Source organism: Asterias amurensis, chromosome 22 (assembly GCF_032118995.1).
Source record: "Asterias amurensis chromosome 22, ASM3211899v1".
Taxonomy (NCBI): domain Eukaryota; kingdom Metazoa; phylum Echinodermata; class Asteroidea; order Forcipulatida; family Asteriidae; genus Asterias; species Asterias amurensis.
In genome coordinates this window covers 315,654-340,644 of record NC_092669.1, presented here as the reverse complement: position 1 = coordinate 340,644, position 24,991 = coordinate 315,654, and the positions used below count along the sequence as shown (strand labels likewise).

Sequence of the window (24,991 nt, the reverse complement as noted above, 5' to 3'; positions counted from 1 at the left end):
TGTAAACCATGATTTGTGTACGCAACTTGTTTATGGTTTGTAAACCATGATTTGTGAGTGCACGTTTTTATGGTTTATAAACCATGATTTGTGAGTGCACGTTTTTATGGTTTATAAACCATGATTTCTGAGTGCACATTTTTTATGGTTTGTAAACCATGATTTGTGAGTGCACGTTTTTATGGTTTATAAACCATGATTTCTGAGTGCACATTTTTTATGGTTTGTAAACCATGATTTGTGAGTGCACGTTTTTTATGGTTTGTAAACCATGATTTGTGAGTGCACGTTTTTATGGTTTATAAACCATGATTTTTGAGTGCACATTTTTTATGGTTTGTAAACCATGATTTGTGAGTGCACGTTTTTATGGTTTATAAACCATGATTTTTGAGTGCACATTTTTTATGGTTTGTAAACCATGATTTGTGAGTGCACGTTTTTATGGTTTACAAACCATGATTTTTGAGTGCACGTTTTTATGGTTTATAAACCATGATTTCTGTAGTGCACATTTTTTATGGTTTGTAAACCATGATTTGTAAGTGCACTTTTTTTATGGTTTACAAACAACGTTTTTGAGATGTGTAAATTTTCATGGTTTATAAACCATGTTTTTTAAGAAGTCTCAATTTTCATGGTTTATAAACCATGTTTTTTAAGAAGTGTCGATTTTCATGGTTTATAAACCATTGTCACAAACCATGATTTTATGGTTCATTTGTTATGGTTTATAAACCATGATTTGTAAACCACGATTTTTATCTTAAATTTTCATGGTTTGTAAACCATGTTTTTAGATGTCTCAATTTTCATGGTTTGTAAACCATGATTTGTAAACCATGAATTTGATGCTTTATTTTTTATGGTTTATAAACCATGTTTTTAAGATGCGTAAATTTTCTTGGTTTATGAACCACGATTTGTAAATGTTTTTTGTATGTTCATGGTTTGTAAACCATAAACTTAGACACAACAAATACTTTACTGGTATATAAACCATAACAGGATGTGGCAACAGTTTTTATGGTTTACATCTAATTGCTGTAAACCATGGTAAAAACATGCCTTAAAATTGTCAAACAATTAATGGACAAACGGCGCCCCATAGAGAAATGATGAAATCAAGTGTTGATGTGCTAGAATCAAAGTGGACTCAGTACTGTTAAATTTTCCGTAAAAGAACCCAATCCGCCATTTCAAAAAAAGATAACCGGAATATTTTCAGATACTCGAGAAAGACTTCAATGTCTGTGAGAAGCTTTATTCAATTTTAGGTGAAAACATTACTGTGGCACTTTTAACCAACAGTATGGTTTACCAAGTTGTCATTATTTATTGAGTAAACCAATGGTTTGGTTGGGCCCATTGTGCCAATGGTTGCATTTTAATTTCTTGATGTAGGTCCATAAAACAATCTTTTTGGCAACAGTGTCGAGAAGGTAGAATTGAAGTCCTCATTTTCTGATTGTATTTTTGTGTTTTGTCACATCCCAGCAGGCACACGACGTCTTTCTGACGTCATATTATGGTTGATTTTGAGTCGCGACGTCAGATTACCAAAAAGTAACTAAAATACAACGTCAGATTGGCGACAAGAATCAAACGTAAATTAATAACGTCGTATGGACGTCGTAAGATGGTCATAACTATAATAACTAAAATGTAACCGAAAATGAACGTTACATTTTAGGTAGATTTATAACTTAATAGTAACGTCATTGACCAGACGTTGCTTAGACGTAATTTTATTGTCATAGTCTAACCATCGTTTTATTACAACAGTCTGACCATAATAAGACGTCGCATTAATATTTGTATTTTAACCAGATAGTAACGTCATTGAGCAGACGTTGCATAGACGTCGTTTGTATGTCCCTTTGTAACCATAATTGTATTACCATAAGCCGACCATAAACAAACGTCATATTATTGTTTGTATCATAACCAGTTAGTAGCGTCATTATATTTTGGTCAACCTGTGACGTCATTATGACGTCATAATATTTACATCAGTATTTCGTCATATTATGGTCAGCTTGTGACGGCAATTTACCGTCACGACATAATTTGCATATTATGCAAATTTTGAGGTCGGACTTAGATGTGGTATATACTGCAACAATTATACAACAAATTTATCAGTAATTAGATACTACAAACACATGCTTTGTTTTGTTTGTGTTAAATATCAATAGATTTTGTGATAAATTAAATGTGTTAACTAAATTTGACAGCTTAATTCCAAAATATTAATTAAAACTACAAAGTTTTAATTACAATCTATAACACCCATGAATGCAAAATTCTTGAAACCGATCGGTATATATACACATGCTGTACCATTGAATACTATAATAGGTGCGGTGACTAGAGGTCAACGAAGGGAGATCAAGCGGATTGTATGTATGTATGCATTGTATTAATTGATAATGTTAATAATTAAAAATCAATTAACTAATAAATAATAAACGTAGATAATGTTGATTTAACGTCAGGTTTGGGGTGTTCCAATGACGTCTAAACGATGTCATTAATTGACAATATGCCGACGTCGGTTTGTGGTCGGAAAAACTACGTTGTATCATGGTCGATAACAGACGTCCTACAAACTTTCACATAGAACCATAAACCGACCATCATCCGACGTCGGGATTTGACGTCATGTTTTGGGAAATTTGCCGACGTCTAAATGACGTTTATTTATTGACCGTCTGTCGACGTCGGTTTGTGGTCGGAAAAATTACGTTGTATCATGGTCGGTAACAGACGTCCTACAAACTTTCACATAGAACCATGAGCCGACCGTCATCCGACGTCGGGATTTGACGTCGGTTTAACGTTACTATGACCATCTTGTGCCTGCTGGGATGATCTCTTTATAAAAAAGTAAACATAAACTTGACTTTTGGTCATCGGAGTAAAGTCTACATTGTTCTATCGCCTAAGGGACCTCGTGATGTAGCAAAGATAAAGTTTTTTTTTTATGGCGTTTTAGAAATCTGTCGTAAAAATCAGTTATGAGGTGATTTTTTTATTTTATTTTATAGAAAACATCATGAACGGGATTGTTGATGTTGAGTCACTTATTTCTCCCTTTCTTATGTGCCTCTAGTTTTACTATGTGTTGTGTGCCTCTAAATTTACTTTTAAAATGCGCACGTTTAGTACGAACCATGTCACACACACGTATCGAGGTTTCATTATTTTAATCCAGAGACGACGTAGGGCAGAAATTCATTTCAAATTTTAAACCACCAATCTATTCATTCATCTTCGTACTCCATTTTTTTTTTTTTTTTTTGTACCCCGAAACTGATGAACAAGCCTACTTCATGGCTTGGGTGCCTGACCCTGCAACCCGCCGGACCGGCCATCATGCGGTCATAGAGCAAGTAGCATAATAATACCATGCCTTTACCAAGGATAAAAAAAGTCCTTGCCCTTTAAAAAAAAAAAAAAAAAGCACAATGACAAAGCCTATTCGCAATCAATATACCGATATGGGACTTAGCGTTGTTTTCCGCTGGTGGTATGTGGTATGGTCATTCGTCCGGTGTTTACAAAGGTGAAGGTTGCCACGTGACCATAGCCTAATCATCAGGTGACATTCTGACGTACATATCACGTGACACGCTGATGATGGAACCGTTATTTTGGGGGGCGGATCGTGAGAGACTTTTGTGGAGGGGGTTAAGTTAAAATTAATAACGTAGTTCTTAAGTTTCAATAATTTTATTTTATTTTACTTGTGCTGTTAAGCGAAGTGGATGTCCAGTTACATATGGTTTTAAATCGTATTGCTGGCTGGACTAAAATAGGATTTCTTTGTGAATATATACATGTTTACAATTTTACAAACAAAGTCAACACGGTTGCATATTGGCCCTTTTCAGCATTAAATTGAATGACATAAAACCATGGAGGATAAAACACAGCTCTTAAGTTTCAATCATTTTATTTTTTCCTTGTGCTGTTCAGCGAAGTGGATGTCCAGTATATATTTTTATAAATTGTACTGCTGGCTGGACTTAAATAAGGCTTATGTGAATACAATGTTAAAAATAAAGTTACAACAAAAATTCCATATTGGGCTTATTTCAGCAGCATGGTATGTATTGAGTTACATCACAGCTTAAAATAAATGAACCATTAACTTGCCCAATAACAAACTAATGTTTCTTTCTTTAAATGGAATGTTTAAAAGTGTTACCTGGATATACAAAAATGACAAACTATCATATTTACTTGAGGTATGAAAATAGTATAGTATAATTTAATGGCATTTTTGTCCTTAAACAAAATATAAATTCTTGTAAACTACCCTAATGGTTACCAACCGAATCCACCAATGATCAAACAAGGTAGTGGTCCAACACACACACCACACAAATAATTGTTTATCTACAAACAAACAAATAAACAAACAACTAGTATGATTGTTTACTTCTTTTATGTTCTGAATCTAAATATACAGTGTGCACCTACAAAACATAAAAACAATACGTACTGATAAACTAAATATTATAACTTTGTATAAACTTCTTTGGACTTTGAAACCTGAATGCCCACTATCCTTAAAGACACAGTAAACACTGTTTATCTACATACAAACAATCAACATTATACCTAATGATAAACTAAACAAGCTCACTTTGTATTGACTTCCCCTACAAACTTTACCATTTAGAATTATGCAATTCTTTAAAGTGTCATATAGGACTAGCACTGTTCATGTATTGTGTTATCAACCTTACAATAGTGAAACTTCTTGGTCTTTATTGAGTGTATTTAGTTACTTTTTTGTTTCAGCACTTAGAAACCTGGTATTATGCGCTATATACATGCAGGTTATTATGATGTTATTATTAAACAAACCTAGCAGCCACACCCGGTGTGCGTCAACAAGCTGCTTCTTCTGATGGTGGGAACCAGCCACGCATAAATGCTTTTCCATGCACACTGCTGGTTTGTTTGAATTGTTTACCCATATATGGCGTGTCATGGCCGAGCGGATAGAGTACCAGACACAAGCTCTGGTGTTTCTGATCAGCAGAGAGTGGGTTTGAGTCATGGTCATGACACTTGTATCCTTCAGCAAGACACTTGCTATTCTATAATGAATGTAGTAGAGCCCAATCATTGTAAACCATTAAATTGTGCTATGTGAAGAAATTAGTCTCATACTTCAAAAAACACAGCCACACCATCCCTTGCACAGATACAATACTGAATGCTATAGCACCATGATGAGTGTCATTGACTGGCAGATATAAGCGCTATATAAAAAGCCACTATTAATATTATTACCCAAAATCATGTGACTCTGGTAAATAATTTGGTCTATTAGATTTAAAGGCATTTTCTTTGGTAAAAGGCGGTTTATAACCCATCCTCTTTTGAGGACTGCAGATTATGGTCCAAGACCTAGGCAAGAGGGAAATGCCCTCAGTTTCTGAGCACCATTTTAAAACTATTTGTCAAGTTATTTTGTACAAAGTTACTGGAGTGACAGTAAATATAGCTAATCAATTAAGTTATCCTGAGATATCCATTTAATGTGATATTTTAATTTTTTTTATCACTAATTTGGTTGAAGTTATAAAGAAGTTATGAAACATATTATAAAAATTTTGAATACAATTCATCAAGACATTATTAGTAAATTGAATGAAGGTAGACTGTCTACATTGGCTTAATGGCATTTTGCCTCAGTGATGTAAAAGATTAATGTGCTTACAAGTACCTGGAGCAGCATTTCAGCTTATATGCTGAACACTGTATCAATCTGCTTAGTTAGAATGGAACTGCTAAGCAGCAATACTGCTTTGTAATGAATTGAAGTTTGGTCAAATTTAACACAAATGGAAGATTTTTACAATTGATGAACCCTATTTCAGTATTTCTTTTAATAAATTTACTACCTGAGAAGTTCGAACAGTCTAATTTTGTGTTATTTCCACAACTTTAAAGGGTGACTGTCGTCAATGGCTGTACATGGAATTATGACTCGCACCCAGTTACTGCATGCGCATGTGCAGGCTGGCACATCACAATACCAGTAACTAACAGTAACCTTTTTTTTTATGTGATGGTCAATGCGTGCCAATGCGTGCACACTCAGCAGAGTAACACAACCTTTCTATGAGCATCAATATAACGGCCAAATGCCATAAATTGTTGTGATACAGGCTTTATGAAATTTGGCCCAGATGTAGAGACAACCGTTCGTCGTTTGGTGTTGGATACAAAGGTCTAAGGTATAGCAATTGGTTAGGGTTAAAGCTACAAAGCAAACGTTGCTACAAAGAAATGGTTTGACCGAAACAATAAACACATATAAATAAACTGACTCACAAATATACAAATAGTACAAACAACGAACTGAAAGTAATTGACATGAAGTATGGTGGACAAATATAGTCTACTATATCGGGCACTGTTTGGTTTGGGTTAATTTGTCTGTATATACCCAAACCACAGTACTCTCGCTGCATTTTCACTGCGTACGCAGCGCGCGAACCGGTTTCTCAAAGTCTGCAGTGCATATTCTGGAAGCGCAGTGCGTAATCATAAATTGAATTGCCGGGTGTGTGCCGAAGTCACAGCGAGTATGATCGGCCTTTATAATGTCCACCATACTTCAATTAGGATTATTACGTATTTCTTAATGTGCCTAGGCTAGCGTCTCATGGTCAAATATAAATTCACCAAGACCTGTTCCGACTCGATTAAGCTGAGTTAAGTAGTCACCCAACTCCTTGATTGCTTGAACTCGCTCATCCAAGAAATTATCTTCAACGAAGTCTGACATCTAGAAGGAAAAAAAAGAAGAAAGTTTATTAATGTGTTATAAGGATAATGGCTGGTATGTTTCAACAATCCTATTTTTCCGACAAACCTATTTTCTGACAACCCTAGATGGATGTCCCGAAGACCCTATGTTCGAAAATGAAACCTTGTGATTACCCGGCTAGAGAAAGGGTTGGGACTAGAACATACACAGGAGATGTTCCAACATCAAGGAGTCAAAATAAAAGGGGAGTTACTGAGTCAGAACATACATGTTTTTAACAAGTGTTCTGCACCTCTGATCATTTTGTATGAAAGGGGCACAATATAAATTTTAATTATTATTTTTAATATTGTGTGAAACTCCTGCACCAGCCACACAACCCAGGATCAGGAGAATTGGTTGTTGCGTCAATGGGCAGTAGCCTATGACGTTTGAAGATGGTGAGTTAAGATACGTACCTGAGTGTCACCATGTTTGTTAGCGAGTGCATGTAGGTCCAGAAGAGACTGGTTGACATGCTTCTCAAGAGTTACAGCTGCCTGGACAGCGTCCTTAAGAGAACCCCAAGAATCATTCTCTGGCTTCTTGACATCCTGAAGGACGATAGTTCCACCTCGTTGGTTCTGGAACTTCATCAGCATAATGGCGTGGTCTCGCTCTTTATCGGACGCTTTCTTGAAGTATTTATGGGCGCCGGGATGTGCGATTGATGACTGGTCAAAGTGGAAGGCCTACGCATTATTATTAGGAGAAAAAAACATGAAAGATGGGTTAGATACCATTTCACTTCTTCTTCCTTTTTGTGCAGCCCAAAATAAACGCACTGCCAGACAGAACAGTCCTACTTGCGATAGTTCTACTTGCGATAAGTGTGTACTAAGGTCTTTTATGTACATTAATAAATATTTTTTATAACATTATAATTACTTAGGGCTTTGTGTCCCATCTTATTTAGACTTAAAAGGACGCGGCAAAAGCACTTGCTTTTAGGGTACATGTGTCATGACCAGGACTCAAACCCACACTCTGCTGATCAGATACACCAGAGAAAGAGCTAATTTTGGTGCTCTTATCTCGGCCATCTTTACTAGGGTAATTCTATTTCTAAAAAAGCAATTCTAGTTTAGTTAGTGAGGTTCGTTCTGAATTCTGCTATCGCTCCGGGGACAATGGCGGAACGAACCTCCATGTCCATACTTCTATAGAGTAGAAGCGAAAGCATTAGGGTGGGATCACCATGATCATCGACTGTCGATGATGTACTAAATAAATTTAAACAAAACATATATTTGTTATAAAAAAAAAAGAAACTGATTGATATAGTTTCTGGAATAGTTAAGATAAGAAGTAGATAAAAATAAGGTCAACCTGGATTGGACTAAAAAATGCGTTGGGACTTTGTTAGGAATTGTACCACTAAAAACTAAACCTTTGTCCTCATGCACAATTCAACTTCAACCATCAACAGTCAAAACAGAAAAAAGAAATTACTTTTCTTTTCGTACCATAGACAAATAGGTGTAGGATGCAGACAACTCCAGGTTGATATGCTTGTTGACTCCGGCCTCACTTTCCTCGTGATAATTTTGTCGAATTGCTGCCATCTTTGAAGAGTTAATAGGCCGAAACTTAAAAAGGTATCGTTAGAGATGGTAAAAGTGCACCTTTAAATGTGGGGTTATCTCAAACCTTTTTTTGGACTTCACCTATTTGTGTAACTGAAATGAAACTGGCTCAACTCGAAACTGTGTCGACCATGCATCAGCAATAATCCATATAACACTAAAACAGCCATACAGATCCTTGTTATATTTGATTGGTGGAACTTACTTCACGTGACATTCACCTATTTGCCCATCCATGGGAAATAGCATTTCCCATTCAACAACAAAGAAGCACACTATACAATCAAATAAAAAGGTTGCGATCCGATTGCTATTAAATTTGTGCATTGTTGCCGCGTTACGCGGCGTATATGATTTTTGGTTGTCAAACAAAAAAGATTTTTCATGTTATACTTTTAAAATACATCAAAATGACAAGGATCTACTAATAGTATATGTCAATAAAACAAATATTGAGTGGCTTTAATTCGTGGAATGGAAGGAATAATATTATCGCTCGGTAAAATTTGGACTATTGCATTTCACTCGGCTTCGCCTCGTGAAATATCCAAATTGACCTTGCGATATTATTTCTCCCATTCCACTCTGCCTGAGCCACTCAATATAATTTTTGTATAACATTCGCTCGTCCCCCCCGCCCCAGCGTTTGCTCGGCCCGCCCCCCGGCCAGTCTGCGGGCCGCGGCCGCCGGGCGCTCTGGGGACGAGCGAAGGGCTGAGCGCGCGAAGCATCAACATAGTTATTGGACTGAAAACACCACGAGGTGGCGCTATTTCACTTTCTTTATCAAAAGACCCCACTTTCAAAGAGACTGCAAGTCCTAAAATTTGCTAAGCACTGAAAAATGGTTATCACACCAACTATGTCTAATAGTTCATTTTTGTCGAAAATGATTCAAGCACAAATAGGACAAACTGCAATGGTTTTAGTTAAAAACAATATGGCTTTTATTTTATTACACAAAAGATATGGATTTTTTTATGTCGTGACAATAAATATATGTTGATTTGCGCTTTGCGGAAACACCATGTTTAATCTACTTGCTTTGAGAACTGTCTGGCTTAATTCTTCTACCACGGAGTAGATTGTTTGGGTGTTCAGGAGACTTTTCAGTTCTGAAAAGCTTATTATCTTTTACCTGGGCGGATGGTATTGAAATAGGCTGGGACTACTACTTTAATATATATTGACCTCACCATGCAACGCCTCAAATCCTATATATAACTATGAAGTGAAGAAGAATTGTAATTTGAACAGTGTAGGTCTATAGACGATGTGACCTTTTACGTCACTCGAAAACCATAAAGGTTATTTTGTTTTGACCAACTCTATCCAGTTAGTCATTTTTAACACAGATCTTTTTTTATATAAGATATCGTTTATATTATAAAAGTGTCCCGTTTGATTTATAATTCAAACCTTGAATCGGAACCTAGCCTTCATTAAATGGTGATCTGATGGGAATACTTGATTAGGGCAAGCGTACAGACTATCAATAACATCCCTATCAACCATCTGAAGAGCGCCCTCACAGTCCAGTGTTTGAGAACTAAACCAGATGTAATCTAGCGCTTTTATTTTGGGTCCTTTTGGTTGATTGGAACTCGTCTCGCTCTGAAATCCTGGTTGATGCTTTTCCTTCCAGGCTAACCCAACGGTGTCATGAAATTGTGAAAAAGGAACTTCATTTCCCTAGAAAATAAAGCAGAACAAAATTGTACTTAAAAAATTTACTTTTATAAACAAGGGATGTCTGATTAACTAACAAACAAGACATCATTTCATGATATTAAATCAAAAGTGGTATTGAAACAGATAGTCAGGGATACTCTCAATTTGTTTTCATCAGAACATGAAAGATTGACAGAATCAGTGAATTACAGCTCTGGTAAAACACATTGCATTGAAGCATTAACTAAAAGAAAAGCAGCTGAGGTGCTGAGAACTAGCAATTTCAGCCAAAACTCACCATAACTTGTTTGTAAGCACTCTGGAAATTAGCTATTGGATGTCGGTAACTCCCTGACATGACATCAACAAGGGTGAAATCCTAGAAGTAGAGGAATGAATCAAAGAAATAGATTTTGAAAATAGAAGTTACTTAGCACAGGAACATTTACAGTTGACTCATGTGAATAAGGTCGCTTGGACTGGCCAAGTGACCTCTTTATATCAAGAACAATGCTGAAAGGGGACAGTAAAATAGAGACAAACAAAGTGGAATTGATATTTGAGACTTCAGCAAGCGCTCTTTGTAAGCAGAACCTCTTCATAATAGAAAATTTAAAAAATGCACTTTTATTTTCTTACCTCAACTGGCTCGCTTTTCGATGTAATCCTAAATTGGGTTAAAGTTTTGACGCTCTCTTCATTAAGTTGGCCATCTTGTAAAAGTTGGTAGGCAGGCATGGTTGGCTGCGTGTTGAAATCTCCGCATAGGATGAGGGCGCTGTTCGTATCGTCAGCTATGTCAACGAGGGTGTTGATGGCATAAGCAATCTATAAGCAATATAAAACGATTTTTCAGTGATTTACTTTCTTTAGGCGAGAGGCCAAATAGATCAATTTATTAACTGATTTTCACCCTGGTGTAGGGGTAACCAAATATCAATTTACCCCTCATGCAAATTTTAAATCTGTTACATCATTGCAGTACCCGCTACTAAAACATAGGATTCAAACTGCCTCTAGCCATCGGGCCATCTTGGTTGTCTAGTTGGTAAAACACTGCTCTATAACTGCAAATGCCAGGGGGTTCGAATCCTACCCGACCCGAGTAATATGCCTGAGATTATTTTCAAAGAACTTGGGAAAAGACAAAGAGTGTACAGTAACAGTGATTAAACACACATCTGTGTAAAGCCACGTTCATTCGTCCTGCAAGTGCAATACAAATTTTGACGTCACAAATTCGCAGAATAATTCACATCAGTTGAAATATGCTCAACTACTGCAAAACATTTGCTGCTAAAACGGGGCTGTGTCGCAAAATTCATATTGCATTCACATTCGCGGGAAGTTTGAACCGGGCTAAAGGATAAAACCAAATAATTATGACCTTTGACCTACCAACCTGTAATGTTATAACATCCATCACAACATCATTCCTCCAGTAAGGATGGATGTTCCCTACTGAGATGGAACGACCAGTTTCTTTACATCTAAGACGAAGGAACATTGTAACTGTTTCTTTAAGAGTCCTTTCTGTGATGGCTTCTGATTGGCTACTCGGAAGTGGGCGTGGCATTCTTGATAAGTTCTGAAATAATAAAGTAAGAAAATAATCAGGGTCTAATTTCATAAAGCATGTAAGAACAAAAACTTGATAAGCACAGAAAATATTGCTTAGCAGAAAATTGTAACCAGCCAAAAGTCCATAAAGTTTACATTGTTGTGACTGGTTCTCCACCCATTTATTTGCTAAGCAAAGACAATTGCTCCTGACACTGATAGAGTTTGAAAGCGCAATCCCTCTTTAAAAGCTGGCAGTGCTTCTCTCTGGAACCCTTGCAGATTTGTTGCAATAACTTCAGCCACTGGTAGCCTGTTCCAAATACAAACAGCTCTTGGAAAAGGGCTATAGACCTTTAATACGCTGTCAACATCTTAGTCATGTTCCCTGTTTCCAATAACAGTAATGAATGCTAACATTCATAGCGCAAACATGGCACCAGACTATTATTATTTAATCCAGCCTCAGTTTGGTTACAATGAGTTGGAATGGAGTAATATCAAGATGACCACACCGTGATAAAAGTCTATAGAGGTAGCAGTCAACTCTGGCGAATAGTTGTCTGTAAAAGAAAGTACGCTGACTTTGAACCTACCTCTTGAACTTGGTCTTTGAAATAAACCACTCTATGAGCATCAAGTTTAAAGCGACTCTTTTTGTAGAATGTAGCGGAGCCTTCGTCGATACCATGAGCTTTGTTGCAATGAATTCCTTCATAACCGAGTTGGGTCAATGCTGGATGTAGTGTCTCTTGAAAATATTGACCATTTACCTTCAAAAGAAGAAAACTTATTACAAATATTAATTATTGAATGCAATTCAAGTTTTTAGATTCAGAATTTCTGAGAAAATCATTATAACTGATATTTACTACAAATGAAATTATTTTGAGTGTTATTGTTTAAACTTTATTTATGTATTTGGTTTTTGCGATCAAACCTAGTTGCAATATTTGTAACCCCTAACCATTCTGACAGTCGCACAGAGGATGTGTGACCAATGGAAGGATGAAGGGTAACGATTATCATAAACTAGATCATAGGCCTTATGCGTACCTCCTGAAGGCAAATCATGTCAGCATCTCCATGGTGATTCAACTCCATCATAAGTTGAGGGTGCCTTTCGTCCATTGTACGATAACCTTTAAGCAAGTAGGGGTACGTCTCAGAGGTCACATGACAGTCAGCCAGGATGTTGTAGGAGACGATAACAAAGCTTTGTTCAGAACTGGATGCTGATTGGTCAGCGTTGATCCATTGTCTTTTGATGGGAAGTAACTTATCAACTTTGTCTTCCATTGTTCTGTGTGTGTGTTTACTTTCACTCTGAATGAAAAAATCAATAATAATAATAATAATAATAATAATATAATAAAAGACTTGTATGCGCGCGCACATATTCAACTTCATTATTATAAGTAATTAACACTGTAAGTCAGTGTAATGAACAGCCCATTTTAAACGTTTCTTATTGTTTTCAAAAACAAACCAAAACAAAATAAAAACAGATATTTAAACCCAAGAAACTTCGGCACCCCCCCCCCCCCCCTCTCTCTCTCTACCACACAACACACTCAAGAACACTTCGTCGAGCTCCCATGCCCCCCCCCCCTCTCCCAACCAAATAAACAATCAACAACATTACATTATTAAAACCTAAACTGACCGCCGAGCTGCTTAATTGCTTGCACAGTGACTAGGAAGAATGGAGGATGTTCCGCCGTGTATTTGCACATCCAGGCCCACCCCCATGTCATGCTTTATATCGACAAAATGAATAATGATCACGTATTTTATGGAGGTAGAAAGTATTAAAACTCACCCCTTCCCTTCTGCATGGAGGTAAGATTGCCTTGTATGTAAACAATCATCCACGGTGTGTATGTAAACAACGAATATCGAATGGTGCTATTTCAAACAACAGAGGGCGCTATGTAGATTTATTGAGCGAGCCTTTACGTCGACCAATCAGAAGGCTTCATTTTCAGCAGGAGGCATTTTTAAAAAGCCTGAGAAATACTGCAAAGGTCGTAAAGTCGTCTGCTCTAAATCGCTCCATATCCAGAGAAAGACAGAATCTTAAGATTTTTGCTTTGTAAGTATGAGTTTCATATTCTGTTGGACTACTATGTGATACATCCTGGTGGAAACCGATGTTTTTAAAACTTAGAATAGTAGATTAAGAATCAGAGAATGTTACAAAGTTTAGAAAGTAAACTTAACTAAACTGACCAGCCCACGAAAACAACACACGAAAAGACTAGAGGAGTCCAACCTGGGCTAGGGTTTGCCTTGCCTTGACTTATAATATAGAAATATTGACTGCTATGAGGGGCACAGTTGAAATTATAGGCCCAAGGTGATGTCAAAACCATGACTATGCCCGAAGCGATATTATGATGTTGATAATGAAGTGAGACTATTTTTTTTTTTTTTGCTGTGTGACTGGTGACTGTGTTAGTGTATAGGCAGGGTACTGGTAGTGGTAGGCAATTGTTCAACAATTCAATGTTTATAATTGCCTAGTTAGATTTTATTTTGAAATAGAATTCTCATATGATGGGCGATGGTAGTTGCGATATAACATAACCTTCCTCCTGACCGCCGTCGGGAGGAGGAGGGTTTCATTTATAGGGAATATAGTATAGATGTTGCAAAGAAAAAGTTGACTGATGACTGAAATAATTTTGAAAATAACATAATATTTTTATAATAATAATATTGAACAGGGCGCACATATCCATTGAAATAGTTGCGATAACATAACCCTCCTGCCGTTGGCAGAAGGGTTACGTTATCGCAACTACCAATGCCATTGAAAATGCTCAATAAGGCAACATAAAAAAAAGTAATTTTATGATGTTTTTGTTGAATTCTTTCATTTCAGAACAATTGGAGATAATTCAAGGAATTTAACTCAACATGACAACAGTAAGTGCCGAGTCATTTAACATTCAATTTTAACTTTTGAAGTGGACAAATTATTAATATTATTTATAATTAGGCCTGTATGTGAAATTAATGTTTAAGGGCCTATTTCTTTTGTCTTTCTGAGAAAAATGTTTTTTAGTCTGATTGATACTTCAACAAGAATGGGGCAACAGTGGCAATGTTGATTGGTGTCACTTTTTTTATATCTTCCTGTAGAAAATGTTATTGTTTTCCCATAAAGATGCCCTTAACTGAGGAAAACCTGCCTTGCCCTTACTATGATATGAAGTATCAGGGGCAAATTAAGATTGATCGTAACTACAAATCAATTGTAGTTGCTTAAGTATGATGTCACTTAAAAGCCATTGGACCCTTTCGGTAAACGGTATTGTCCAAGGCCCACACTTCGTGTATCACAACTTCTATATCAAATAACAAACCTGTGAAAATTTAGGCTCAATTGGTCATCGGAGTCGGGAGAAAATAACGGGAAAACCCACCCTTGTATCTGCGCGTTTCGCCGTATCATGACATGTGTTTAATTCTCGATATCGAGAATTGATATTGTTTTACTGTTTGCTAAAAAAGTAAAGCATTTCATGGAATAATATTTCAAGAGAAGTCTTTCACCACTACCTCTTGGCTATGTGTTTGACTTCAACATTTCATATTTTGTTGTTTACTATTCTAGCGAGCGGTACTCGGTTCCAAAGACGTCAACGCCCCTGTAACCACAGTGAAGACAATGAGTAAACTACCAATGCCGTCCAAGCTGCGTCTGCCACAGACAAAACGCCCTCTAATCATAGATGATGTAAGCATTTAACCTTTCCGCGTATCTGACTAAATTTTAAAAATGCAAAAGAAATAGCCTGACGTTTCAACCCTAGCATAGTCTTTCAAGGCAACACAACAAACATGAACAGGTAACAACCAAGTGTAACATAAGCAGTGAAGTGGAAATACATAATAGAGAGAGAGAGATTGGAAAGCACTCAGAATAAAAACAAGTGGGTAAACAGTTAACAGGAGAACAAAGGAGGTACATGTAAAGGGGCTGGTTTAACCACAAGAGGGTGGGAACACAAAGGACAATATCAAGGCTGGGTAGAGGGAGAAAAGTAGATGTTTTAGGGAGAGTTTGAGTTTCACAAGAAGTTATGAACTAAAAATCGCTAGCTCGAAATTTGTCTAGGCATAATTTGTTGCTTCAATTGTTTATGACAGAATGTTGAGAATTCCGGTGCACCTCAAGCTAAGAAGCGATGTCCAGATACTTCAACCAGCCGCACCCAGAATCCTCTACAGTCAAAGGCCACCAATGGAGTATCAAAGGTCAATCGCTCAGGAGTGACCTCAAAGCCGATCGCTAAACCATCAAAATCAAGTAAGACACTTTAAATACAATATTTTGACATTGCAAAACTTCCATTATCCAATTTATTTATTTATTTTTAAACCAAAGCCTTGTCTTGTAAACGGTATGAGTTGGTGATTACTTAAACAGTATTTGTTTTTGCAATTTTCAGCTAACCTTTAATGATGAGGCTTACTTTTTAATTTTTGTATTCTATAACAGCCCTCTTTCTTCTCGTTACCCATTGAAATGTTGCCACCCCCCAAAAAACATCAACTCCCTTAAGAGGGCTGTGTCGTCACGACAAAGCAGGCCTGCGACTGGAATTATGAACTCTCACCCAGTTACTGCAGGCACATGAGCTCTCTCGATAATTAATATGATATGAAGGGAAGGCTCTTGTTCCTGTAGTGACTGGGTGGTAGTTCATAATTCCTAATTACTGATTCACAGGCCTTTAGTTTCGCTCTTGAAGGGGCACAGCAATGTTCCACTGGTAGGGGGCACTCTTATGAGGCAAATGTGAATTTGTATTGGAACTTTGCAAAGTGCCCCCAGTAAAAGCACAGGGCACCACGGTTAAAGCTCAGGGCACCATGGCAATTGCTGTGGGTGCCATGGGTTGATTCAAGGACTGGTAACAAGCCTGCTTTGATCATGATGATACAGCCCTACACAGAGAAAGTTATCGTACAGAAGTCTCAGCCTCGACTCACAGTATTATAATGATTGCATAATGCATGGCCCCAATTCCTTGCTACTATTGCATTCAATTTGCTTGCACATAATTGCAAAAAAGTTTCCAAAATCTTTCTGACTTTTCTCAGCAAAATATGCTTAAGTTGCAAATGCATCTTTGTTTTTTTTTGCATAAAGCTGTCACTGCTCGAAACCCTCCACCGAGAAATGTAAGACCAGTAGTAAAGGCTAAACCTACTACCACAGCTAAACCTAGCAATACAAGGAATGGTAAGTAGTGCTTGCAAGTTAAGATTCTTGGAGCTAGCTTCATTTTCACCTTTTCATTAACAGCAATGGCCCAATTTCATAGAGCCGTTTAGGCGGAAAATATTGCCTAACACCTGTCTGCTAAGCAGAAATGAGTGGGATACCATTCACAATGTTACATGGTAGTTTTTGGTAAGCATCATTTTGTTGCGCTTAGCTACTTTTTGTGTTTAAGCAGCTTTATAAGATTAGGCACAGGCCATGGAATTTTGTCTTATAGAGAGCCAAAAATGCTGTGTAATGTTTTTTGATGGTTTTATCGTTTCTAAACAATAAAAAATGCATATATTTCTACTTTTCTAAATACCTTGTGAAACCTGTTGAGAATTTATATCAAGTTAAAAAGTCTTTTTTTTTAAACAGTTGTGAATCCACCAGTGAGAAATGGTGCAAGAACAACACAGGCAAGGCCAAACGCTGCCAACAATAAATCAAACGATGGTAAGTAAACCAACTTGACAAATGTTTTTTTAGTATATTCTAAGGAATTCTGTAACCACACCCAGCGCCCCTGATATCTGCCGTGACTAGTTAGCCTGGACTACAAAGGGACTTCTGATTTTTTAACTTCGATACAGAGGCCTTTTTGAGGTATGGCAAACGTGATAGGAGTGTACTTTTTGGTTTGGGTGTATACAGACAAATTTGCCCTAACCTTTAATGTTGTAGTATTGTGTCTACCAAAACTCAAAATGGCTTATTATGGTGAAGTAAATTGTCCTTTTTGTTTTTATTTATCCTAGCTGCCAAGAAAACCAAACGTCCCGTCTGGGATCTGAAAGGTCGTCTTGCCGATATTGAGAGCCAACTTGAAAGTCGTACAGCGGCCAATAATCAACTTATTCAAGAAGTGACCAGTAAGAGTGGAGATAATCAGACGTTGGAGGTGATGAACGGTCAGATGAAGGAGGAGTTGAAGAGGAAGGAAGATAGTCTGGTAGAAGCTAACGCCACTGTGGAACAATTGGAGAAGAAAATCAGGTTAGTAGGATTGGAAACTTTGATTGGTGGGAGTGTATAATACGGTGAGGTTTGCGGTAACATCGTGTGTAAATTTCTTTTGAGTAGTGTTGGTTCTATAAAGTACCAGTAGTTGACAACTCTTGAAGATGATCAGAGCATACTGATCAAAAGACAATGCTTGAAAAATAACCCATGTGCTACCAAAGTGGTCTTGTGCAGCATTCACTGCAGTTGGTTGCCTCCAAGTTGCCTGTAAAAGTTGCCTCGTGTGCCAAGCCCCTTAGGGTGCTAACATATAATAAACAAAAGAAAGTTTTTAAGAAAAATACTGTTATTATTATGACAGAGACTACGAAGAGGAACTGCTGACTTCAACACGTCGCTTCCAGCGAGAAAGAGACGACCTCATATACACAAAGGATCAGCTGGATCGACAGTTGGTTGATACAAGGGGTGACTTAAGCGCATCAAGACAAGAATGTGCCGGGCTTAAATCGTCTATTGCTCAACTAACTGCTGCTCAAGCTGGTGTTAACGCTGAGCTGTCTGCAACAAAGGTACAGTTGAAAAGTTTGTTTAGGTTTCTGTCAACCGGCCTGATGCTTCACGGAGGCACAAAGCAATTGCCTCAATGCCCCGATGTCTAGGCCTTCGTGCTCTTAAAATGCTGTGGTAGAATTTTACTATTTTCTTATAGGGTGCCCGCCCGGTTTACCAAGGAGAAATGCTTTTTTTTTTATGGTGCCCGTGTCCTTATTAAAAAACGAAGCATACAGGCCTGCATACTTACATCAAAAATTTGTCTTTTCAGCTTCATTTAGAAAACTCGATGAAGGAGTGTGAATCTCTGAAGGGTGAGATAACTGGACTGAATGCTGTGGTTGCCGACCAAAAGCTTACAATAGCTACACATGAAAGCACAATAAGGGACCACGAGACATCAAGACGTAAACTGCACAACACTATTCAAGAGTTAAAGGTACTGTAGCAGAGTCTTAAGCTTGTTAATCTCCCTGATTGCAAAATGCAAATGTTGGCAGCTCTGTTATTGTTACAGTATCTGTCACAGCATGCAACAAAGTTGCGTTATTCTTGCCAGCATTTTGCCTAATGCAGGAGAAATTTTTGAAGTTTTTATCCTTTTCTCTTTTAAATATGTATGATTTGATTTTCTTATCAGGGCAACATCCGTGTGTTTTGTCGGGTTCGCCCTCTTCTTGGGAAAGAGCTCTCTGACGGAGCTGAAATCAGCCACATCCAGTTTGACGGCACAGAGAATAAAATGATCTCACTAGCTGACAGCAATCTCAATGAGGTAAAACTATTTTATTTCTATCATGTGAGGATTTCATTTGCAAGACGTTTCGTTTCCAGTGCAGCATTTATAGTGACTGCTTGTAACTTTTATTCAGTTTCTACTTTGGTTCAACGCAAAGGTGAAGAGAAAGACTTTGCTAGGGTCGAAACATTCAATGACTATGTATTTGTTTCATCATCATTCGGCGTGGAATTGCGTCCCTCGCACCCCTGAAGTCGCTGCCATCACCTGGTCTCTTTCAATCGCTGCGCTTATCAGTTCTTCTATGCTCTTCAGGCTGAGTTATAAAAAAAAAAGCAGTTTTAAGGCCTCAGCGATGACTATAAACTGTGTCGCGCGTCAACATTTGCATCGCGCGACTGACTATAAACCGGCCTTTCTAATCCACTTTGTGAGGTTGTCTATCTAGGGCAGCTTATGGCGGCCACTGCCTCGAACTGTATCTGTAGGAGGACCGTCTATAACTGCGCTGGGTAGGCCTCCCTGTCTCATCACATGAGCACACCATTTCGCCTTCCGCTCGTAACACCTCGTCACTCGTGAGACACCACCGTCCACCGATTAGTTCTTGTATTTGTTTGTTTATTTATTTATTTATTTTCTTATCGCTTCAACAGAGCTGTGCAGGACGATCATCAATTGGGAAGAAATTTGAATTTTCCTTTGACAGGATTTTTGAGCCATCTGCGAGTCAACAAGAAGTTTTTGATGAAATCTCTCAACTTGTCCAGGTAAAGCGTCTTTCTGTAATCTTGAGTTCCGACAGCTCCTCCATACCCAGTTGTGTAAACTTACCAACAAGCTAAGCTAACAAACTACAGCACACCAATTGTCAGTTTATGGACTGCAGGCCTGATACTTCACGAAGGCAACAAAGGCGATTGCCTCCTTGCCCCCTGGCCATGCCCTTAATAGTGCCCTTAAAACGCTCCCGTAGAAATGTCCTCATAGTGTGCCCTTTACCAAGGAGAAAACGCCTTGGTGCCGTGCCCTTTCAAATTCAAAGCAAACAGGCCTGGGACTTGATACATTAAACCTTTTTAGAAACTATAAATAAATAGTACAACCATGTGTAAATCTCTTTGGTGTGAGTGTTGGCTCTGAGAAGAGCCTGTTTGGTCTTGACATTTTGAACAGTATACTCCATTTGTTTTCTTTTCTTCAGAGTGCCCTAGATGGGTATAACGTCTGCGTGTTTGCGTACGGTCAGACCGGCAGTGGCAAGACCTTTACTATGGAAGGACCAGACAACCCTGATGACGACACTGTTGGAATGATCCCAAGAGCTGTTGGGCAGATCTTCCAATCTGTCCAAGAACTCGAGAAGAAGGGCTGGAAGGTTAGTTTCTTAAAGTAGGGTTTGAAACTTTGCATGGTGGGAGTATAGGGTAGGTTTGCAATTGCACCAAGACAGCGCATTTTTAGTGAATGTTGTTCTGAAAAGAACTGGTGTTCTGGAAAGAACCGGTGGTTGACAACTCAAGGTTAAGTCTTGAACCTTTTAGCACTCATGAAGTATTAAGCACACTTAATGTGTAGCACCTTTAAATGTTTTACACGGTGCTGTGGTGTATTCAGTAGCCACTGCCGAATTTGTTGATCTTTATCTTTCATAATTTCTAACTTAATAGTCAGTTGTTTTTGTTCCTGCAATTCTGGCTTTGCTCTCAGTGGCACCAGGAGTGTCAAGTCTGACAAACATGGCGCCTTATAAATGTTCAATATTATGATTATTATTATTTTGATTTTGCATGATTTCACAGTACACCATGGACGCCAGTTTCTTGGAGATCTACAACGAGACGGTGCGAGATCTCTTAGGAGCTGGTGATGACAAAAAGAAATGTGAGATCAAGATGGCCACTTCCAAAGGGACTGACGTCGAAGTCACAAACTCTACTACAGTCAGGGTGACGTCACAATCACAGGTACATAGTCTACTGGCAAAAGCGTCTCATAATAGAGCTGTGGGGGCGACAAACTGCAATGAGCGTTCCTCAAGGAGTCACAGCGTCTTCCGTCTGAAGCTCACTGGTAGGAACGACTTAACGGATGAGACTTGCCAAGGTATGTGATTCTTTATCTTAGAGAGGGATTGTGATTCCTGGTCTGTTTTCATTGTGGTTTGTTACTTTTTATATATAAGACATGTTTTCATGTTGTTTTGCATTGGTCCTAAAATTTGTTTCTCTGTACTTTGTTATTAATACTTCTTTAAAGCCATTGGACACTTTCGGTAAACAGTATTGTCCAAGGCCCACACTTCGTGTATCACAACAGTTTCTAAATAACTGAATAAGATCTTTAATCATATCCTTCTCCATTCTTTGATCTAAAGGAACCCTGAACCCTGTTGATCTCGCTGGTAGTGAGCGTCTCTCACAATCCGGATCAACCGGTGACCGTCCACGAGAGACAAAGAATATCAACAAGTCTTAATCATATTCTTCTTCCTTCCTCCCTCTCTTTGATCTAAAGGAACCCTTAACCTGGTCGACCTGGCCGGTAGTGAGCGTCTCTCACAATCCGGATCAACCGGTGACCGTCTACGAGAGACGAAGAATATCAACAAGTCGCTGAGCAACCTTGGGAATGTGATCATGGCCCTCGCTAATAAAGACTCCCATGTCCCCTTTAGGAATAGCAAGCTAAGCTACTTGTTGCAAAACTCTCTAGGAGGAAATTCTAAGACGTAAGTATAAATCGTCTTGCAATTTCATCTTCATAATCAAAGTGTTAGCCAGAGGGGTGTCAGAGTGTCTTTTGGACATCCTGTTCACAATTTGGACTGTCATTGTATTGTAAGTGAACTTTTTTAACACCCGTTTTTTAATTTCCAGCAAATTTTGACACTATTTTACCTCATCCTGGCTAAAATCTTGTTCATATAATGATTAAAAGAGTGTTAATAAAAAAAGGCATTTAAATGTAAAATAATTTGAATATTATTGTTTCTTTTTGCCAGTGGGATAAATATTTGTCTCGAATTTGCTGAGCACAAAGTAAGTGGATGGACTTTTGTAAATTTTCACCCCCGATGAATTTATTTCTTTCAGGCTGATGTTCGTGAATGTGTCGCCGAATGAAGATTCTCTCCAAGAGTCTTTGTGTTCACTCCGCTTTGCCACTAAGGTTAGTTCTATATTCAACTCTAAATTAAAAAAACAATTCCTTGTTTTTTTCCACCTTTTTTTTTACTTGATTAGCAGGCATCCAATCATGAATTTTGTTCTGGTGTTCTATTACTACTTACGTTTGATGGTTTTTATTTGTTGTTTGTCATCTTTGTAATTTTTGATGGTTGTAAAAAAACTCTTGTTATTTTGTAATTTGTCCTGTTCTCTTTTTATACTATTTTAACTTTTTCAAATTTTTTTAACAAATATATCTCTTTGTGTTTTTATTTTAAGATGTATGCTGGGGAACATTTTCATATTTTGTAATGCGACATTTAAATTGAATTGAATTGAATTTATATTAATTTAATTAAACTTAATTGAATTGTTACATCAGTTCTGATTTCATAGAGTCTATGTGACACTTTGTTTTCCACATCACTGCTAGGCCTAGATTTGAATTTTCACTGACGTGACGATTTAAAGTGGCCTTTAAATATTCAGTTAAGTGTAGTACATTCGCAGGAGGAAATGTTAATTGAATACAATTATTTTTAAGAACCAATGACTATGATATAAGCACAATTAAACTGACACAAAACTATCCAGTAATACATAAACAACCTTTCAACTAGAGCTCATAAGATTGAAACAAACTTTATTTTCCTGTAGTAATAATTTGTTTTGATTGATTTCTATTTGCAGGTCAACCAGTGTAATATTGGGACAGCCCAAAAGAAAGTAAAGTGAGAGGAGTGTTTGTGACGAGTCAAGCCCTTAGTACAGAAGATACGTTCGTACCTTTCTGTTTGCTTTCTTCTTTTTACTTTTGTAAATTGTATTGTATCAACAAGTTTCAGTCAGTTTTCCTTGTGGTTTATTATTTGATATCTGAAATAAAAAGTCACATCCCGTAAGGTGACCACTCTGCTGATGCTTCCCAGGTTGTATCGTAAACTTGGGTGTGATCCTTGGCTACATGGCAGTTACAGGTTGAATAATGGCTTCTGACTGAAAATTAGACCCATACCTGAAGCAGAGTGCTGTAAGAGTTAATATCGCAGAGTTGTTGCCAATGTTCAATAAATCATAAGCGTGGATTCAAGTTTACTAAGACAAAATCAAATTGTCCTATTTTTTATTGGGTCAATGCTTATAGTTACCACTTGTTATATATTTTGTAAATCTGTAAATACTGCATGTATTTGCCTTTTTTTCTTTCTTTTTCTTTTTTAAGTTAATGACTTATTCCGAATTTTGATTTTAAAAACGATTTTTTTTTATGGAGTGAAATATAAGAATACAAGTTCAGCTAGACAATTATTGTTATTCTGTAAATATTGTAATTTAAATTTAATAGACTAGCTTGTTTTAATTATCATTTTAAAAGGGAGGGTACGGTGTACTTTTGGTCATTTCTCAAAATGTTTATGACCAGGAACATTGACTTGGTAAAGAGTTGGAGCTGTTTACTTTGTACATTATAAAACATTGTTAGAAACAACCCTCTTTGAAAATTTAGTTTTATAGAAAAAGGTAATGTTTCACAAAAGTTGAAACTCAGAAAGACCCTTTCTCGGGCATCTGCATGGATGCAGCAAGGGTGTTTTTTTTTCGCAAATTCTATGACCAATTGAGCCAATATTCACATGTTTGTTATTTAAAGCATGCGTTTGGGAAACCCCAAGTGAGAATACTGGTCTTTGACAATCACCAAAAGTATCCCCTGCCTTCAAACACACTCGGCTGTATATATTGCCACAGTAAAAGATGCAGTACCTCTAGGCATGATCATGTGAGAATAAAATCCAACACTCTCCAACAAATTTTTGTAATTTTACAATGGTTTTATTTATGCTTTCTGGAGTGAAGTTTGTGTGAGTTGTCGTACATCTAAAATAGAACCGGTGGTATTCAGAATTTGGTTGACAAAACTGAGAACCCCCCCCCCCCCCCCCAAAAAAAAAAAAAATAAAAAATTATCAAGCCAATATTTTCTTAAGTGAAATTATTAAATGGAAAAAATAGTCTTTCTCGAAGGCTTACAGACTTTGTAATTCTGCAAAGTACAATTTTTTATTAAACTCACAAACACACTAAAATTTTATCGCATTATTCACCCTTTCAGGTCAGTAATGTGTGGCGTAAGAATACCCCCCCCCCCCCCGAAAAATGCACAAATGGATGGTTCGATATCCTGAAAAGACTTTCCCCGGCCCCACAAGAGAAGATTATTTTGGCCCTGCCCCCCCCCCCCCCCAGTACACATTGAATCAACACCTGTTGGATTACATTCTTTTTGGCAACACCCACCCATTCTAGCTGCCTTTATTTAGTTACATCATTCACTTGCAGCATGGTCCAGCTTCCCCTGATGATATGGACTTGTCCAGGTCAGTGACTTGTGGAGATGGACACATATTTTTCCTTTTGAACTGGGATACTTTTTAGTCATGTGTCCATTGAATCATCACCTGTAGGTTGACAACAACAACCCACTCTAGATCCCTTTGTTTAGTTACATCATTCACTTGTAGCATGGTCAAGTCTTTAACAAAGGTTCTTTTTACTCAATAACATTCCTTGAGTACTATAGTTGTACCATAGAGAAAGGACCCACAGAAATGGTTGCACAGTTTTATGCAG

The 24,991-nt window shown here is 37.6% G+C and overlaps 3 protein-coding genes across 4 annotated transcripts; 1 reads left to right on the top strand and 2 right to left on the bottom strand.

Moving 5' to 3' along the window:
* Positions 1–3,941: 3,941 nt before the first annotated feature.
* On the bottom strand, positions 3,942–8,674 carry LOC139953876 (soma ferritin-like). The gene is made up of 3 exons (XM_071953467.1): positions 8,302–8,674; positions 7,255–7,527; positions 3,942–6,814 (listed from the first exon to the last, which is right to left on the bottom strand). Exons 1-3 carry the CDS (start codon positions 8,398–8,400, stop codon positions 6,677–6,679), a joined length of 510 nt encoding a protein of 169 aa, XP_071809568.1. The 5' UTR covers positions 8,401–8,674; the 3' UTR covers positions 3,942–6,676.
* Positions 8,675–9,367: 693 nt separating this feature from the next.
* LOC139953759 (uncharacterized) lies at positions 9,368–13,542 on the bottom strand. The gene is made up of 7 exons (XM_071953317.1): positions 13,475–13,542; positions 12,709–12,978; positions 12,249–12,425; positions 11,495–11,680; positions 10,732–10,920; positions 10,391–10,471; positions 9,368–10,113 (listed from the first exon to the last, which is right to left on the bottom strand). Exons 2-7 carry the CDS (start codon positions 12,949–12,951, stop codon positions 9,835–9,837), a joined length of 1,155 nt encoding a protein of 384 aa, XP_071809418.1. The 5' UTR covers positions 12,952–12,978; positions 13,475–13,542; the 3' UTR covers positions 9,368–9,834.
* A 90-nt stretch (positions 13,543–13,632) lies between these two features.
* Positions 13,633–24,152, top strand: LOC139953961 (carboxy-terminal kinesin 2-like). Of its 2 annotated transcripts, XM_071953576.1 has the most exons (16): positions 13,633–13,747; positions 14,540–14,583; positions 15,275–15,397; positions 15,811–15,970; positions 16,817–16,909; positions 17,312–17,389; positions 17,692–17,929; positions 18,258–18,468; positions 18,723–18,890; positions 19,092–19,226; positions 19,847–19,960; positions 20,395–20,568; positions 20,993–21,296; positions 21,708–21,921; positions 22,286–22,361; positions 23,051–24,152. In XM_071953576.1, exons 2-16 carry the CDS (start codon positions 14,575–14,577, stop codon positions 23,093–23,095), a joined length of 2,142 nt encoding a protein of 713 aa, XP_071809677.1. In that variant the 5' UTR covers positions 13,633–13,747; positions 14,540–14,574; the 3' UTR covers positions 23,096–24,152. The 2 variants fall into 2 exon arrangements, with proteins under 2 accessions (XP_071809677.1, XP_071809678.1); XM_071953577.1 differs by lacking the exon at positions 16,817–16,909.
* Positions 24,153–24,991: the final 839 nt, after the last annotated feature.

Bases quoted from the DNA above. Each gene is read 5' to 3' on its own strand.
- LOC139953876 (XM_071953467.1), bottom strand. From the start codon at position 8,400: ATGGCAGCAATTCGACAAAATTATCACGAGGAAAGTGAGGCCGGAGTC. The intron at 7,528-8,301 runs GTACGAAAAGAA...AATAATGCGTAG, and splicing joins CCTACACCTATTTGTCTATG to GCCTTCCACTTTGACCAGTC. The intron at 6,815-7,254 runs GTACGTATCTTA...TTTTCCTTCTAG, and splicing joins ACAAACATGGTGACACTCAG to ATGTCAGACTTCGTTGAAGA.
- LOC139953759 (XM_071953317.1), bottom strand. From the start codon at position 12,951: ATGGAAGACAAAGTTGATAAGTTACTTCCCATCAAAAGACAATGGATC. The intron at 10,472-10,731 runs GTAAGAAAATAA...CTCTACTTCTAG, and splicing joins CGAAAAGCGAGCCAGTTGAG to GATTTCACCCTTGTTGATGT. The intron at 10,114-10,390 runs GTGAGTTTTGGC...TTTATTTTCTAG, and splicing joins GTGCTTACAAACAAGTTATG to GGAAATGAAGTTCCTTTTTC.
- LOC139953961 (XM_071953576.1), top strand. The intron at 17,930-18,257 runs GTTAGTAGGATT...TTATTATGACAG, and splicing joins CAATTGGAGAAGAAAATCAG to AGACTACGAAGAGGAACTGC. The intron at 19,227-19,846 runs GTAAAACTATTT...TCGCTTCAACAG, and splicing joins CTGACAGCAATCTCAATGAG to AGCTGTGCAGGACGATCATC.